General features: G+C 37.9%; 1 protein-coding gene across 4 annotated transcripts in view; it reads left to right on the forward strand.

Annotated features, from left to right (window-relative positions):
* Nucleotides 1–16819, forward strand: part of PMS1 (PMS1 homolog 1, mismatch repair system component) — a 47511-nt gene that overhangs the window by 24428 nt on the left and 6264 nt on the right. For 3 of the 4 annotated variants that reach the window (XM_040604281.1, XM_040604280.1, XM_040604278.1), the window contains exons 7-11: nucleotides 1124–1246; nucleotides 3195–3338; nucleotides 4690–5585; nucleotides 10931–11386; nucleotides 11926–12056. In XM_040604281.1, coding sequence (XP_040460215.1) covers nucleotides 1124–1246; nucleotides 3195–3338; nucleotides 4690–5585; nucleotides 10931–11386; nucleotides 11926–12056 — 1750 coding nt within the window. The remainder of the gene's footprint in view (nucleotides 1–1123; nucleotides 1247–3194; nucleotides 3339–4689; nucleotides 5586–10930; nucleotides 11387–11925; nucleotides 12057–16819) is intronic. The other variant, XM_040604279.1, reaches the window with a different exon arrangement.

Below are 16819 nucleotides of genomic sequence, written 5' to 3' on the forward strand. Positions count from 1 at the left end.
CAAGGTCCAATTTCTGCATTCAGTGATCTACTCTGCTACCAGAACATTCTCCAGACTTTCCCATATCTCCAAAATCTCCATCCTCACAGTGCCCCAGTGCTCCTTCACCTGTTAGTTTGGGCACGTGGCAGTGGGGCAATGTGTGGGGCAGGACGTAGGCTGGTCAGCATGTGGGTTCTTACATGCTGATGGATTCTGGCTTTTGAAAAGTTACTATTGCCTTTTCCTCAGTAAGGTCATTATCTTGAGGCTGTCCTCTCCAAACAGCTGTCAGTTATCACAGAAATTGTGGAAATATAATATCTTTGGGATTTCTGCTTCTTCATCAGATTGAATTGAAATTGATCCAACAGTTTCAAAGTTGCTTGGTGGGGGAGAGGGGGAGGTGATGGAACAGGCAGCACAAGTTATCGGCATCATTTTGACCTTAAAAAAACCCTAAGCTAAAGAACCTCAAAAGAAAAATCTTAAAACTGCGAGTTAATGCTACGTACTCAAATCGTGTGATTTTTTTTTCCAAGGCTCCTTGGCAGTGCTGTGTGCTCGCAGGTTCTGCTGCGGTCTGTGAGTCGTGGGTGCTCAGCACTCTTGAGAGTCAGCTGATTTGGATACAGGTGGCGTAGGTAAATTTAGGTGCCCTGAATAAATGGCCTAGGACAGGCTATTTAAGGTGCCCTGCATGTAGAAAGGGGGGGATTATGTGTTTTGGGCTTTCCCCGCAGGGGTAATTCACTACTGCCTGCACCAGGCTGGGCAGCAGTGCGTGCCTTTAGCTTGGACAGGGGTTAAGCTGGGCAATCCTACAGTCAGCAAGGCGAAAGCTGGCTGGCGTTGTTCTCCACAGCCCTCAGCTGCAGACAGCAACCTGGTGCAACTGGCAGCCCAAACAGGAAATTTCTCAATAAATTGATCCAGGAGAATAGATAGAAACCCATCCTTCTCACCCCCCCCCCCCCTTTTTTTTTTTTTTTTAATCTTTTGTATCATAACTTTCAAGAAGCAGTGCATGCATTTGAACGTCTTGGACTCATGTACAATCTAATTTTAATATCTCACCTCTGAAAAAACCTTTTTGGGGTCCCTTTTTAAAAACTTTTGCACTGTATTTGTTTTATCATTGCAGATAAATCTTTCTGGATTTCTCCCAAAAGCTGAGTCAGACAGTTCTTTGACAAGCCTTTCAAGTTCAGAAAGGAGTTTCATTTTTATAAATAATCGTCCAGTTCATCAGAAGGAAATACTGAAGGTAACGCCCACTCGCTTTTTATTCAAGGTATACAAATGTGACAACTTTGAGGAAAGAAACACCTATACAATCTATAGCCTTTTTTTCCCCAAATAAAATAAATAGAGTATTACAGTTGAAGATACCAGCATTCACAACACAAACCTCTTCTGCAGATCTGATGCTCCTGGTGCCTTAGTTCTTTTCCATGTGCTGCAGTCACTTACAACCACAAAGCTGGATGTTATGTTTATGGCTGTTTATCTGAAACCACAGGGTTTGGTTTTTTTTAGTCTGTGTGAGAGTGATTCTTTCTTTGTATTAGGCTGCAGAAATACATCTGTGTGGTTTTTCATGAGGGACCTTTATGTAGTTTCTTGTAAGAGAACTCTTCTGAAAACACAGCTTTGATTTTGTCCACTTCTTGCTGTGGACAAGCAAATCAAGCAAATACACATAGTTTCCCTTTAAATTTGTGTATGCATTGGATAAAAATGAAAGTGATAGTGCAGCAGCATTGGCTACAGCTAGGCATCGTGTAGGCAGAATTTGATACTCTTGGGTTTCTCACACTACTGAACCTTGCAGCACCTCACTTGGAGCAGCCTTGCTCTCCTAATCCTTGCCCTCCCCAGAAAAGAAAATCACATTCATGCCAAAGTGTACATGTAGGTTTTAAAGTGAGGACAATGAAGTAGCTTTCAGCTGGCCAGCAGAGCTTTGTCAGTGTAAACCCTGGACTTGTATTGGTACCTTAAGTGCTCAGCTTGGATCCCCTGACAGAGACAGCTTTTTAACCAGAGCACGGAGGGCTAGGTGCAAGGTGGGAATCAGAGTACTATCGTTCAAAGTAAAATATATTGCCCTTTGTTTAGGGCTGTTCTTGTGGAAGCTTATCACTTGCACTGCTCCTACCTTTTTTTGTGTCCGGTCGGTAGGGTTTTTTTGGCCAGATGAGGATAACAGTACATCTGTAAGAATACATTTTGATGGGTTTGGAAAACAAGCTATAGCTCACTTTTATCTCCATGCTATGTATGGCTAGGAAGTGCTGGTGGACCTCTTATTGCTATAGTTCTGTGCCAGATGAGGATAGACTGAGAATATCAAGGTTAGAATAACTTGAAAATATTTAAATGAGTTTAATATTATTTAAACAATATTTAAGAATTTAAAAATAAAATTTAATCTCCAGTGGCTCTTCATTTTTTTTATGCTTTCCATTTTTTCGGTCAGGTTAACTTATTCTTTTTTCCAGTATGTATGTCTGTTGAAGGATCCCTGATACTAGAGGGAAATGCAAGGATTTTTATTTGATGTTTCTAGTTAATAAGATCAAAATTCTGAAACAACTAAATAATTTTGTAGTCTTTTGGAGGAGTTTTTGGGAGGATTATAGAGAAAATGGTAAGGGCAAGCAGAGCTTGAGAAAAGCTGTATATTTATAGTTGTGTTAATAAAAGGAACAAATTAATCCCATTCTGGGAGGAGGGCAGGTCTGAGGTGGGAGTACTACTTTCTCAAACAGACTTTAGTTTGGCTGAAAGAGACAAGCAGTGTAGTTGCATGCTATGTAAGTAGATATTCTTTTAAAAACAAACAATTAATAGTATTTGTGTTTATTGAAAACGTGAGTATTGGATTTGCAGCCCAATTTGGGCATATCATATCTTTTCTTCCAAGTGTGATCAATACATTCATATTCATTCAGATCAAATTAGCTACCATTAGTGTCTTGGAATTGCTTCCTTTTTTTATTTAGCTGTGAAGATGTGGAAGCCAACAGCTGCCCTCTTGGTGATTACTCTGGCATACATGTATACCCACAAGGACATTTTTTTGGCATTCCTTTAACTTCAAAAAAAACCCCAACAAACCAGTTATGCTTTTATAATGTCAAATTTTGTTTCTGTGCTCTGTGTCTATTTTATTGCCTTTACTGACATCTGTTTATTAAATCAATCTGTAGTTAATTCGACAGTACTACAGCCTAGTGACACACAAGGACTGTACTCGTTTATATCCTGTTTTCTTTTTGAATATTACTGTACCTGCCTCTGCTGTGGATGTGAATTTAACACCTGATAAAACTCAAGTTTTGCTGCATTATAAGGTAACTAAGGTTTTAATCTGGTTTTGAGTTGTGAACTTTTTACTTGTGTAAGCATAATAAGGGCTTCTGGGACTTCTGAAATGTTTGGAGATAAACAGTACCACTGTTTTTAATTTTTTTTTGTTCTGTTCTGTTACATTATAGCTTGCCTTTATCACAGGAGTGTGTTGTTTGAAATGTATTGAAAAGGCTAGATGGAGGATTATTCAAAATTAATTTCCCAGTTGATTTCAAAGATCATTTTTACGCTGTCAGAGATATGTATGTATCACTTCATTTTCAGATGGCTTTATAGTGAGAGAAGCTAAATGGAGTTATGGTGTGTGTCCTCACATAAATCTCGTGTTTAACTTCATAATTACACTAAGTAGTCACTTTTTAAATGTCATGTACGTTAAGGTGGGGGCGGCGGGGTCGAGGGAGTTGATTTCTGTTCAAAGCAGTATTTTGCTATTATGTGTATAGATTATTGTTGACATCACTTAAGTTTCAGGCTATCCTGTTCATACTATCAGGACCATATATGCACATGTTTTTGAGGCTGTGTAGTGATAAATTTCCATAAAGTCACTTTTGCTTTGTAGCACTAGATATGAAAAACAGTGCCACAGAAGTTAAGGCAGCTACATAGGTAAGGCGGTTATTCAAAGTGAGTGTAGGTAGTCACACCGGTATGTTAATCCTCTTCTTCACTGGAAGTTTTTGCCTATGTTAATCCTGTAAATGTACTGCCTGTTGAGTGTCACTTGTGTGAAAATTAACACAGTATTCTCAGATTTCATCTAGTTTAAACCTTGCCTTTGGCATTAGAAAAAGGGTTGTTGGTCAGTTTTTTCCTTCTTTTTTTTTTTTTTTTTTTTTTTGTTTTGTTTGTTTTATTTTGTGGGTGTTTTTTCTGTTTACTTTTTTTTTTTCTGTCATTTGATGCAAAGCTGCCTTGGAAGCATACACCGTGAAAGCACCTACACAAAGGTGTTTACATGAAATGGGATGCTGTTGGTGCATCTGTCTTGACTGTAAGCTTTTAACTCAATATTATCTGAGAATAGCTTTGCCTGATACTGGTTTAAGCAGTTAGTACCTAGTTAATCAGTTTTGTGACATCAAACTAAACTGGTGGAGCAGAATCACAAAATATTTGAGGCTGTTCAGCATGAGTCTTTTTGAGCATGTGTGAACAACTTAAATGCAATAATATGTCCAGATTTGTTTGGAAAATATTCTGAAAAAGATGACTTTGCTTATTGTTCTGTATTCTCAGTATCTGTCAGTTACATTTTCAGGTGTGCTTGTGTGTGTGACTTTTCTGTTTGTTTTTTGTTTGGTTTTTTTTTTTTTTTCTTTCCCCCAGGAATCTGTCTTACTTGCTGTTGAAAATGTGTTGAAATCACTGTATGGGCCACTACCTGCTACAGTCCCTGGTGAAAGTAAAAAAACAGATGTTACCTCAGAAGACATGTTTGTTCATAGAACAGAACAAACAGATGTGGTTGTTAATGAAATGGGACCATCTGGAAACGATGATCTACATGCTCATACTTCATTCCTTTCATTCAGCAGTGATGTGCAAAACTGTCAAGTAGCAAAAAACACAGAGATCTGCTTAAATCATCAGACGTTTTCTGGTGATAATGTACATAGTCGCCTGGACAAAAAAGAGGTTTCTAAGAGTGATGCCTTTCCAGACAGTTCCTTAAATTTATTGTGTGTGGAAGAACAGAATGGACAGAATATAACTGATATTCAGAGTAACGGTGTTCCCATGGACCCCAAGTCTAAAAAAGCTGATGAACATCTTTTGAGTTCTGATAATATTGATGAAACAGAAAAGAATGAGGAAACCTTAGGCCCTAAAGACTTACCTGAAGTCTCTGCTGATGATTGGAGTATGGGAATTGGATTTAAAAACTCTCTAGGGGACAACCTGGAACCTGTTAAGATTTTGATTCCTGAAGTTGGAGGAACAATTAATAAGCAAAATGAACGTACTGGTGAAGAAAGCAATGATCCACAAATCTCAAATCAAAGCATAAAGACAAGAAATGTGATAAGTGACAAATTCGGACACGTGACAGCTTATGACTTAATTAGTAGTAGAATAATAAGGAAACCAAAGTCTGCAATTGGATTTTTCACTCAAGAATGTCGTCCAAAATTGATAACTGATAATCCAAAGACCAGCATGGATGACATCCTGCTGAAAATTGAAGAGCAGTGGAAGAACTTGAATGAAGAGGAAAAAAAGAAGTAAGTTTTCAGGCTGTGACTTGCTTCTAAATCTGGTAGTTACCAATGAGTTACCTGTAGTGAAGTTAAAAAAAATATGTAACTTTCCAGTTATTTGTGAAAAATGGAACAGAAAATGATTTCTGACTTTTCAAGATAAGCGTCAGTATTGTGAGTTGTTGTCTTTTACTGTGCACAGATGTGCACTGCTGATTTGAGTTACTCATTTTGCCACTGTGCCGTGCAGCGGTTAGGGACAGTTTTGCTGAATTGTTATTTAGTGATAACAGACAAGAAAACGTACTGCTTGAATCCTGTGAACTTCTGTTTTCTAAGGGCTGCCTGTGTGTTGTCACTCCTGATGCACTGTCAATGAAAACTATCATGCTGATGGATGAGGCACCGTATAGTTCTTCCAGAGCTTTTCCGGCGAACACTTCTTTTTTATTGCTACAAAGTGAGAATTCTTTTTCAGGATTGGAACATTTGGTAAACTCCTTTCCTCTAAAGTTAGTACGTATCCTAACCTAGGCTACCTCAGAATTGTATTTGTAAAACCCAATCAAATGACACAAGGAATTTCTTTTTCCCCTAAACAGCTATTCCAGTGCTGGTTCAGAAAGTATAGTACAGTTTGAATTTTAATCTGTTTCAGTCAAGACCAAATATCTTTTTAGATTACAATCAGAATAGCTAAATTCCATATTTTTTCTAAAATGAATTGTCACTGAGTCTTATATCACAGGTAGGGATAAGTCTATCTGCAAGCAAGCAAAATATTTTAGCCTAATTTGGGGCAGGGGTTGGATATTAGATGTATGTTGTTCTTTATGTGGAACTTCTATTACGGTAAAAGATTAATTAGAATAACAGATTTTGAGACATTCTAAGATAATTAAGAAAAAAAACCACCCAAAAGCCAAACCTTCCACAGCTTGTTTGTGATTTTATAAAATGTAAAACACTCCACGGCATCACACAAATGAGGAAAATAGAAGTAGTTTTTCAATAGGTTTACATGCAATGATTTGAATGCAAATTTTGATTTGTAGCAGAAAGTTTGAAAAATGCAATTTTGGTTCTAAAGAACAAACTCATTGGAAGTGGTGTAAAAATGTGTTTTCTTCATGCTAAGGAAGCAGGAGAGGGAATTAAGAAAGACCACTGAAAAGGAAATTATACTAGCCAAAGCAGCGTAATTTTAGCACTAATGAGAGATTCACCTAGGAGATTGGTAAGACAGAGAAGCTATACCTATTGAATTACTGCTAACATACCTGGTTTTTCTTTGACTTCTTGACTTTGAAAACATCTGCATTGTTCTGAATACCAGCTACATCAGAGTAAAATAAAACATTTTTATCTAGCTTTTGATTTACCTAATTTAAAGCTTACTAAGCAAGCAACATGCTGCGATCATAAAACCATATATATTTTTTTGTTTTGTCCATCTCTGCATTAGCAGAAATATTAATGTAACAGTAGAAATCTATTCCAATCGTATTCATGCTTTTAATGAAATGAAACAAAAGGTTCTGCCAGCTGTTTCAGAAAATTTTAATTTGCTCTGGTTTAGCTTTTGAGATTTCATGGTTGCTTTCCTGGTACAACTGTTATGTTTAAGAGTGTGCCTACAGATTAACTTTTTATTAGTTCAGGAAGGAGACCTTTCTGGTAATGAAGTTCTCCTTATATGTAGTATTGAATACGGTATATTATATACAGTATATATATTTTCCTTATATGTAGGACTGAGTCCAGAGGATGTTGAAGTGAATGAAAGATACAACCACTAGTTGTATCGCTACATTTCAGCTTTGGCGTGGGTCTTTTCCACTTTTAATCTTTTAAAACTGCCTCAGAAAATAACAAATAGGAAGAGTAGGCAGATATCTGTTCCTCCAAGGCAACAATCCAGAAGACCTGTTGTACGTCTGGCAGAGAACATTAAGTCTTGCCTACCAGATACTCTGGATAAATTGGGCCACCTAGAGGTAACAGCAAATGTATATACGACTGGGCAGCCAAAGTGCTGCAGTTCTACTGAGTGTGCTATACCTCCAACTTCATGCAACCCTGCTTGCAAGACACCACTTTTCCTGGGCTCTAGTCCTCCACCCTTCTGTGATAAAGTCAGGCATTTGTTACAATGGGTGTGCTTGGCTCCAGCATCTCTTTTTCATTCTGTGGCTCCTCCAGCAGGTTTGAGTGAGTTCAAATCCCTTTTGGGAGCAGTACAACCAACAGATGTCTCATAGTGACATAGGATGGCCTTTTCAAAACAAGCCAGCATTTATTACTCAACCGGAATGTAAAATGTTATGGTCTTTAGGTTATAATAGAAGAGGAAAGCTTCCATGCATGTCCATGTTGGCAGCATCGCATATCCCCCTGGTTTGCAAAGCCAGGGTTTAATTTCTTGCACTCACTCTGCTCTTACTTAACACAGCTTGCCTGTGTTTCTGGCCTTGATATTTCTTGCATATCAGGCTGAGGTAGGAGTAGGAGAAGCCCCTCCAAGTGCCCTGACAGTGGCAGCAGTGGTTATCCTGTAAGTGTAGGAAAGGTTCAGAGCTAGACGCATGTTATCATGAGGCTAACGAATCGCCTTGTCAGCACTCTACAGTAATTCTTCATGTGTGTATTTGTACCTTGGGAGAAACATCATTTCAGGTAGCGTGCGTGGCCTTGGCTGGCTGTTGACAGGGAAGAGTATGCACATAGACAGTCATTAGTGGTAATGAACTTGCGTGTGGTAGCTTTTTATTGCCCGATAAACTTTCCATTCATCGCATGGCTTGTGTGTGTATATACATTATTTGCAACTCTTTCACGGTGGGGTAAATATACTTCCTTAGCAATTCCAGAAAAAAATCTTTTTTTTTTACTATATTTTAACATTTTAGTTAACATGTTCCATTTCTTTGGTTTGGAGGTCATTCGGTGGTACCGTCTGGTCATTGCCCTTCCATCGTATCTCTAGCTAGCTCCATTCATATACTGCCAGATATTAAGCGTGACTAATGGTATTAATATCTGGTATCAGCCCTTCCGTTCTGCTGCTTGTCCCCAGCATCTGAGCAGTCATGATGGCAGGTCCATATTGTCCACTCCTAGGAAATGGTGCTAGTCACCTGAAACCTATGCATTTCAGAAGCAAACTGAAAAGCTGATGTGGGCAATTAAAAGCTTTTTTTAAATTTTCGCAAAGCAAGGAAACACAGAACGTAATACTCATGGTGACAGTTTGAGTTGATTTGATTTCATTATGTGAAGAGGCTGATGCTGAGATGCGTTACATTCAGAACGTGATGCCTGTCTGTTCTGGTCACATCTACCCATGTGGCCATTTCCAGTCAGAGTTTACTCCAGATAGTCAAATTCAGATTATTTGTCTTAGAAGGCCTGAGAGAACTTATATTAAAAGGTTTTTGTTATATGCTAAATGTTTTACTTAGGTTTAAGATGCAAGGGGAAAAGAAGAAATCGTGAATCCATTTTTCTAGTTAAGCCAAAGCTGCCCGTGAAACTAGACTTTGTTGTAGTCTTCCTCTCCCCCCTTGCACCCAGTTTTGCAAATTTCCTTGGCTTTAGGTTTTATAGCTTCGGGAAAGGATCCTGAATTTACAGTCTTAATTCACTAAGAGAAAAAACTGTTCATGTAGCACTTGTTGATTATACTTGCCTCTGTGAAAGGATTTTTGAAAAGGCAAAGTTGTTCCCTTGCAGTTTGTAAACCTGCTGTTTTCTTTGCTTCTGAGCAAGTCACTGATAGTGATGTATATGAATTTGCAAAACCCTCATAATCAAAGCTTGTAAGGCTAGAATTTTGCTGATGGTAGCCTAAAATGACAGGCAAGTGGGAGTTTCTTTGCAAGTGCTTTTGTTTTGCGTTATCAGTGTATCACTGAAAGCTCAGTTCTCTTACAGTTAAATATTTTCCCCTATTAGAACTGGGTCTATTCAAAACAAAGTATATATTGATCTGGTCAAAACTATAAATGTATTTGGGATAAAAAAAAAATCTGTTCAAGTGATTTCATCCATTCATTTTAAAAGGAGCAGATGTTTTTTATCTTAATGTTTACTCCATATTTTCTAGGACATGATTTATTGCAAGAAAGTATTTAAGCTGACTTTTTTAGTTAACTAAATATTGGTACCATATGTGAATGCTAGCACATCATAATTAATTGCAAATGGTGACCCTTTTGTTGACCTTAATTTTCTAGCATGCATACACATAATTGAATCAAACTGTTCCAGCAAGTAGCAATAAATAAATACGACCAGCTAAAATACTTATTTCCAATACTTATATATGATAGTACTACTTTTTTTTTTTTTTTTTTTTTTTTTAATTGAAGATAGGACTGGTTTAAATTACTTGCTAGAATTCGGAATGTCAAATAAGGGCAGAAAGAAGGAGTTCAGCAAACCACTCCTTTGGCCTTCAAACAAGTAAGATTCATACGCAGTAGGCAAGTATAAGCCTGGCATCTATAAAGTTTTAGCTATCTTCCTGACATTTGTAAACTCATTAAGAATCCATTCAGGTTGTAGAGATTTAGCATGTAGTAATGTTTTAACCATTTGGACAGCATTTAGGAGTAGTTTGTTACTGAGTACTTTCTGAAAAATCTGTAGGTTTATTAGTTACAGAATTCTGTGAAAATGGTGTCTATTCTGTATTCTCATGCTTTTTATTTATGTGGCTAATTCTAGGCTGTTTGAAGTCAAATGTACTTCTTTATATTAAGTGAAGCCTGAGGCTTACTTGTTGAGGCTCCAGACTCTTACCTAACCGCATGGACTCTCCTTGAAGTCTGTAGAGCTCTAGAAGCTTAAATGACTTCGTGAATTGGGCTGGATGTATCTGTGACAAAACTCCATCCAAAACTTATGTATCTGATTGTGAATTAGGGTTGAACACAGTCTTTGGGACTGAGGTCAAAAGCAACTTGCAGTAGCTCTTTGTATGATACAATTCACTCCTCCCCCTTCAGTAATTCAGGTTTTGCTGGCTGTCATGGAAATTTTGTCAATGAAATGAAATGAATTGATTGATTGACAACTTTGCCTTTTCAAAAATCCTTTCACAGAGGCAAGTATAATCAACAAATGAAAAAATGTCAAGGAAAATTTCCAACTCATCATTTTCAAAGGGTAATGTAATACAGGCACAGTCCCTGATGTCCTTCTACCTCTGTCATATTGGAAAGCAGATTGACGTGGCTACTTGAATGAACCATTGGCATTGGTCTTGTCTGTTGAAATGGTTCATTTGCCTTTTGTTTTAGTATGTTGGGAGTTGAAATTTGGTGGGTTTTATCTGATTATGCTACTGGTTTGTTTTCTCCTTTAAGTTATGAAACAAAAGCTGCTAAAGACCTGGAACGATACAACAGAGAGGTCAGGAAAGCTATGGGACGGGCAGCACACCGACCAACGAAGGAGGCAGAAAAACAGAAACCCAAGCTGAAGACTTCTCCATCCAACCAGCAGAAGCTTGACAAGATATTTCATGCTCAGACCGAAAAGAAGCAGAAACCTGAACAGCCTAGAAAAATTGTCACGGTGCCTTTTTCTCTAAGTTCCTGTAGACGTCAGCTTCAGAGACATCAGAAAAATGACTCAGATGAACACGAGCTTTTCCTGATCCGTCGTCCGAGTTTTCCTGATGTCTGGATATTTGCTACTGAGAAGAAGCTAATGTTGCTGAATCCATATAGATTGGAAGAAGCCCTGCTATGTAAGAGATTAATGATGAATCATAAGCTTCCAGTAGAGAAGCTGGACAAGCCAATTGTGTTAGCAGACAGGTATAGTACAATTGAACAAAAATTTATGTTATTTCAGTGTTATTTGATAATTATTTACAGTACACTTTAGTAAGACCCTGTTTGCTAATTCTGTCATTATTTGTACATTAATTTATCTGTAAGAACAGGTTTCTGTTTTGTATACTTTTACCTTCTAGTAACAAGCAGGCTTGGTCATATTCCAGTTGAAGTAAGTATGACTTTTGACTGGTTTCTTTGGTAATGCAGTGAACACAAATTTCTTTCCCCAGAGGAGAATTAAATGCTCTACATTTTCACAACTTCACTCTAGCTAACTGACCCCCATGGGTTAGAGAATGGTTGAGCTAATTATTGTTATATGCCTAAATTCGACCACTCTTTAAGAAATGTGAGTACTTGTGATTTTGTTTCTTTAAACAAATCGCTTTTTCAGAATACTTTAAAAAAATCTTGATCGCTCCCCATCACTTACTACTATTTTCTGTATTTTTCTCACAGTTTTAGTTTTTACATTAAGGGTTTTGCTTTTTAACGCTTTGGGGATTTTTTTTTTCCAGTCTTATTGGTGGATCTCAGTATATGGCTGCTCTTTATAAAATGCAGAAGGATTACCAGAGTTTCAATGGATCAGGTTATTTGTCAGATCGAAGGCTTGTAGCAAATGGATTCCAGATAAAAGTGATAGAAGGTAAGATAACTTTAAAATCTTTCAGTTGTACTGGGGTTTGTTTCTTCTGATGTAACAGTTTAAATGATTGTTAATGTAGATCATCTTATGCCTAACCATGTAAAGCCCTAACATCCCGATTTCCTTAAGCAGGAGATCTTATTACTTGGCAAAGAATGTAATTTACCTAGAACATTGAGTAATGGAAACTGATAACTCAACAGAAAACTTTAATAGTAGTTCAAAGAATTCTCTGAAATCCACATTTTCCTGACCTATTTTTTCTTCTTTTCTTAAAATGCTGGATGTCAATATCATTAAATGCCATTCTGACATAATTTAGATTAAACTAATGAGAATTCTTTAATCCTGGCAGCTTCTTCCAAGGTGATACTTAGTTGCCGAAGCTTCTGCGAGTGCATGCTTTAGCTGACTGCTTTTCAGCTGTTGAGCAGTTGAGGAGGTCCAGTAAGGAGCTGGATCTGGTTAGTGACTTAATTTATATCAGAGTTGTAACAGAGAGCCCAAAGGGGCCAGTAAAGAGAGAGAGACAGGATCACTACACCTTTTGGTAAGAGTTTGGCCTGACGTTATTTTTTTTGAGACAGCCTGCTTTTCAATGCCTCTACACTGATCACAGAATAAATCTGTTTCATATGAGATCCTTTTATCTTAGCAAGAGAGACCAAATGTTTGTACATTTTTCTGAAGAAAGTTTCCCATTTATAAGGGATGCTGTTGGAAACCCAGAGGCAACCTACCCAGGGTTGGTTCTGTGGATCAGGATTTCTCTAGCAGAATTCCAAGAAAAGCAAACATCTTTGGGGGTAGTACCTAGCTGACAGCTCAGAGAAAAGATTCTCTATAAGAGCTGTTAGAAATGCTATAGCTTCATGTGTTACAGATCCCCACATATGTACAGTGATGACAGATCTACTGTAACATATGGGATCTTTTAAGGGTAGGTACAAAAAAGGGATGTAGAGCAACTCCTTCACTCAGAGGCTGCCTCTTGGGAAGAACAGAGCTAAGCTGTTTTCTTTACTGAATCATGCACAGCAAAACCAGGGAAACTTCTTTCTGATTGGTAAAATCCCTACAGAAATAGCAAAAACTTTGTCGAAGAGGTGTTCATGGTAATAATATTAGATTGAATGATTAGGGGAATAAAACGCATACTGTAAGAGGCAGCTCTTAATAGGTTTATTCAGTCTAGCAAATCAAAGGCTGAGGAGGTCTATGATATATCTCTAGACAAATAAGGGAGAAAGGCATTCTTGCTTAGCCTTTTTGCTCACATACCTTTATTATTTTTCACCTCCTGATGTTGTAACTTTGCTCAAAATCTGATTAATGTAAACTAGATGTGAATAAAAGGAATGTGAAAATTTGACCACAGTTTCTAGGCAACAGCAGAGGAGAGTTGTTGACTGATCTTGTGGTACTGGAGATGGGAAACTAGTTTTAAGATAGCTTGATTAGTTAGAGACTGGAATTGTACAATGTAACAGCAAGGGGCTCGACACAGTAACTGGGAAGTAGTAACCACATCTTCCATCCTGTCTTCCTAAGTATTTGAAATTAAGGAATTGAAATCTTGTGAGGAAACTGTTCTCATTTGGTTTACAGCTAGTGAAGGTAAAAGTGCTCTATATGCACTGTATAGGTCATCGAACCATGGTAGCGAGCTGTATCAGTACCATACAGTTAGCCCATATGGAGATTGGGAATCTAATTCAGTTCTTTCTCCCAGTCTTATATTTTAACTACGCGAATGAAACTTTAATAACATCTGAGGCTTGTCAGTCATGTTTATAAGCCTCTGCTGATGCCATTATAGCAGTTACAACCTCTGTTATTAAAAGAGCATACCATTGCAGATGAAGGTAGAAATACCAGCAAACAAATGGAATTTCTCCCAGCCTTTTTCCAACTGACCCAAGGATTTTTACTTAATACTTCATCAGTCCCTCCTTTTCCTTTTTTCTTTTCTTAAACTCATCCCTGAAATATGATACCTTCTACAAATATGCTACTGTCTTCTACAAATACTTATTTAAAGTTGATTTTTAGAAACACAGGTATTAATTATTAACAGTCCTTACTTGTCCTTCTCTGGGAATTTCACTGTGCAGTTTGAGGTTCTTTTAATTTACAGATTCTTGTTGTATAACCTTTATGGAAGGTGACCTGTTAGACCAGGAGGGATTTGTCTCACTTACACATGAGTATTCTCTAGGATTTCTCAACTTCTAGAGAACAAGTTGATCTCCTAAAACATTCTTTGCTGTCCTTATAGAAGCATTTTTTTGTTCGCTGTCTGAATTCGGTGTCTATTTTTGTGGGTTTTTGAAATGTCAGACACAGCCTTGAAAGGGGGGCATTCAGATGTTGCTGAACTAGAAGTTGCCTCAGAAGAGTTTTGTTTCTTCGGGATATATTGTTAATGTTTTGGGACCGGGGTTGCCACTTTGCATGGTGGGTGACAAAGTCACAGCTTGCGGTGGAGAGATGTCCATCCATAATGCAATGTGTACTTAACCCACAGTAGCTGGGAGTTTCACCTTAGCAGCATCCAGAGGAGCACACATCCAGGTGTGCATGTAGCTTTTATAATGCATTTTTTCGCAGATTTTTTGGTTAATTGGATCAGTCCTGGTATTTTCTGTTTTTCAACTGAGCTGTCAACTCTTTCTTGTTCTCAGGGTCCACTGTAGTATATTTGAAAGTCTCTACTTCCCTTTGGGACTTCAAATCTGACATAGTCACATGTCCCTTTCTGACCAATTTCTAATTAATAGCCACTAGTGCATGGCTTCTTTCTTCATCCAGGGTTAAGAGTTTTATTTTCTGTAGTAGAAAATTTCATTTTTCTGACAAAGACAACCTCTTCTATGGCACAGGCAAAGGTTCCATTTCTTTAGCTTTGAATTTGAATGTGAAAGTGGTATTTCTGTTAATTTCTTTTGGAAAAATAACAAACCTTTCTGTTGATCCAAGTGGATAAGTCTGTGATGCCGTTGGTGGCTCAAAGATACCTTCCAAAACCAGGAACAAAGGAAACGTAGCTGTTCAAATTCAACATTTAGCAGTTTTGGCCACAGAAGAAGAGGCTTTCCTTTACCCATGGTGATCTCTGAAGAGGACTGTCAGTCTAGTAGGTTGCACTGATTATTTGTTTAAATCTCCACATGTATGTTGTTGAAGGAGAAGAGAAGGACCATGAGTATTGCTGCCCATTATCATATGTTAAGTCTACTCATAATATTCAGGTATGAGTTTGGAACACAGACCTCTTGCTTTGGTACTGAGCACCTCTCTAGGACTGTTTGCTAGATGAGTGTGATGACTCAAATATAGATTCATTCCTTATTTCCTTGGGTGAGGCGGGGGGGAAGGGTACCGAGGGGCAAGCGGTGTTTTACAGGGCTGACTGTTTATTTGAAAACAAGAAAATTGGAACAGCTGCCTTAATTGGGAGGGTGACTTTGGTAATTCCCTTATTGCATTGTGCTTGCATCTCAACTGGTCTTTGCTAAAGATGTTTTTTTGCAGTTTAAATTCCTACCTTTTGACAACTTATGGTACAGAGGAACTTTTATAAAGACTTTGATTCTGATAGTTTCTTGAAAAAAATCCAGAAACCATGGAGCGTTGGGTTTTCCTTATTTTGGATGACTTCTCTGTAAGGGACAACTTCTCTTTATAGGACAAAAAAAAAATAAAAATCATTAGTTGTGCATTAAATTTGGCAGGTCTTGGGATTAATACTCAGAAATTGAATCTTACTCACTCAGAGTGCATGGAATTTGTAGAAATACAACTATACTCTTAAGTGGCCAAGACCTTTTAGCTAGTGGGTGGTTCTAAACTACAATTACTCTATTAACATACTGGCAGCCTTTTTTGTAGCTATAGCGTGGACATGCCTCACTCTAAAGCCCATGGCACCCTGTGACACCAAATGCTGCTCATAGTAGGTTTCTGAAAGGTCTAATTAAGCCTTTTCTTCCTAACGAGGACTCTGTTCCACATGGAGTTTTATTCTTGTTTTGTCTTTTTGGTGGAAAAACTGAAGTTCTGGCAATGTTTTCCTTTTTTACAAATGCAGCTTTTGAATATTTATTTTTACAAGAGCGTAAGAGTTTCAGGCCTTACTTGCCTGTTGTTTCATTTGAGGATAAGTCTGTCTTTTGAATGGTCTCTTGTAAGGCAGGAATGTAATTTACCTTTGCTCCATATTGTTCAAGGACTCTGTATGATTGCAGCCAGAGTTGTTCCCAGGTATCATAGATCTTGGACGTGCCCTATTGTCTTCTTTTGGTAGACGAAGAACTTTTGTAATATCTTCTTGTTTCTTTTTATATTGATTGCTCAGCAGTCTAAGGAGTTTTCAACTAGATTTTTCTCTGGATAGCTGACAGTGAAAAACATGTTGTGAAATACCTCAGAAAATGCTTCTTGCTGCAAGTACGTCAGTTAGGCAAAATCAATGGTTTCTTTGTGGAACGTGCCAGTTGTTGTGATTTGCAAAGCTGTGACGCTGAGCTCCAGTCTGTCTTCCACTGCCCTCCCACCCCCTCATGTTCTGGCTTTACTGAGGCTTCAAGTGATGCTACCTTTGGGAGAGCAGTCTGTTTGCTTTTGCTTAACTGAGTGTTCTGCGATCTGCCAGACATTTGTTTGCTGGGTATAGCTTGCAATGACCCCTATGTACAGAGAAGCATTTCAAGAAGTAAGATGGATTACTTTCCGTCCAGTTCTTCTTAAGAGGTGTTTGTTAT

Source organism: Falco naumanni, chromosome 8, assembly GCF_017639655.2.
Source record: "Falco naumanni isolate bFalNau1 chromosome 8, bFalNau1.pat, whole genome shotgun sequence".
Classification (NCBI taxonomy): Eukaryota; Metazoa; Chordata; class Aves; order Falconiformes; family Falconidae; genus Falco; species Falco naumanni.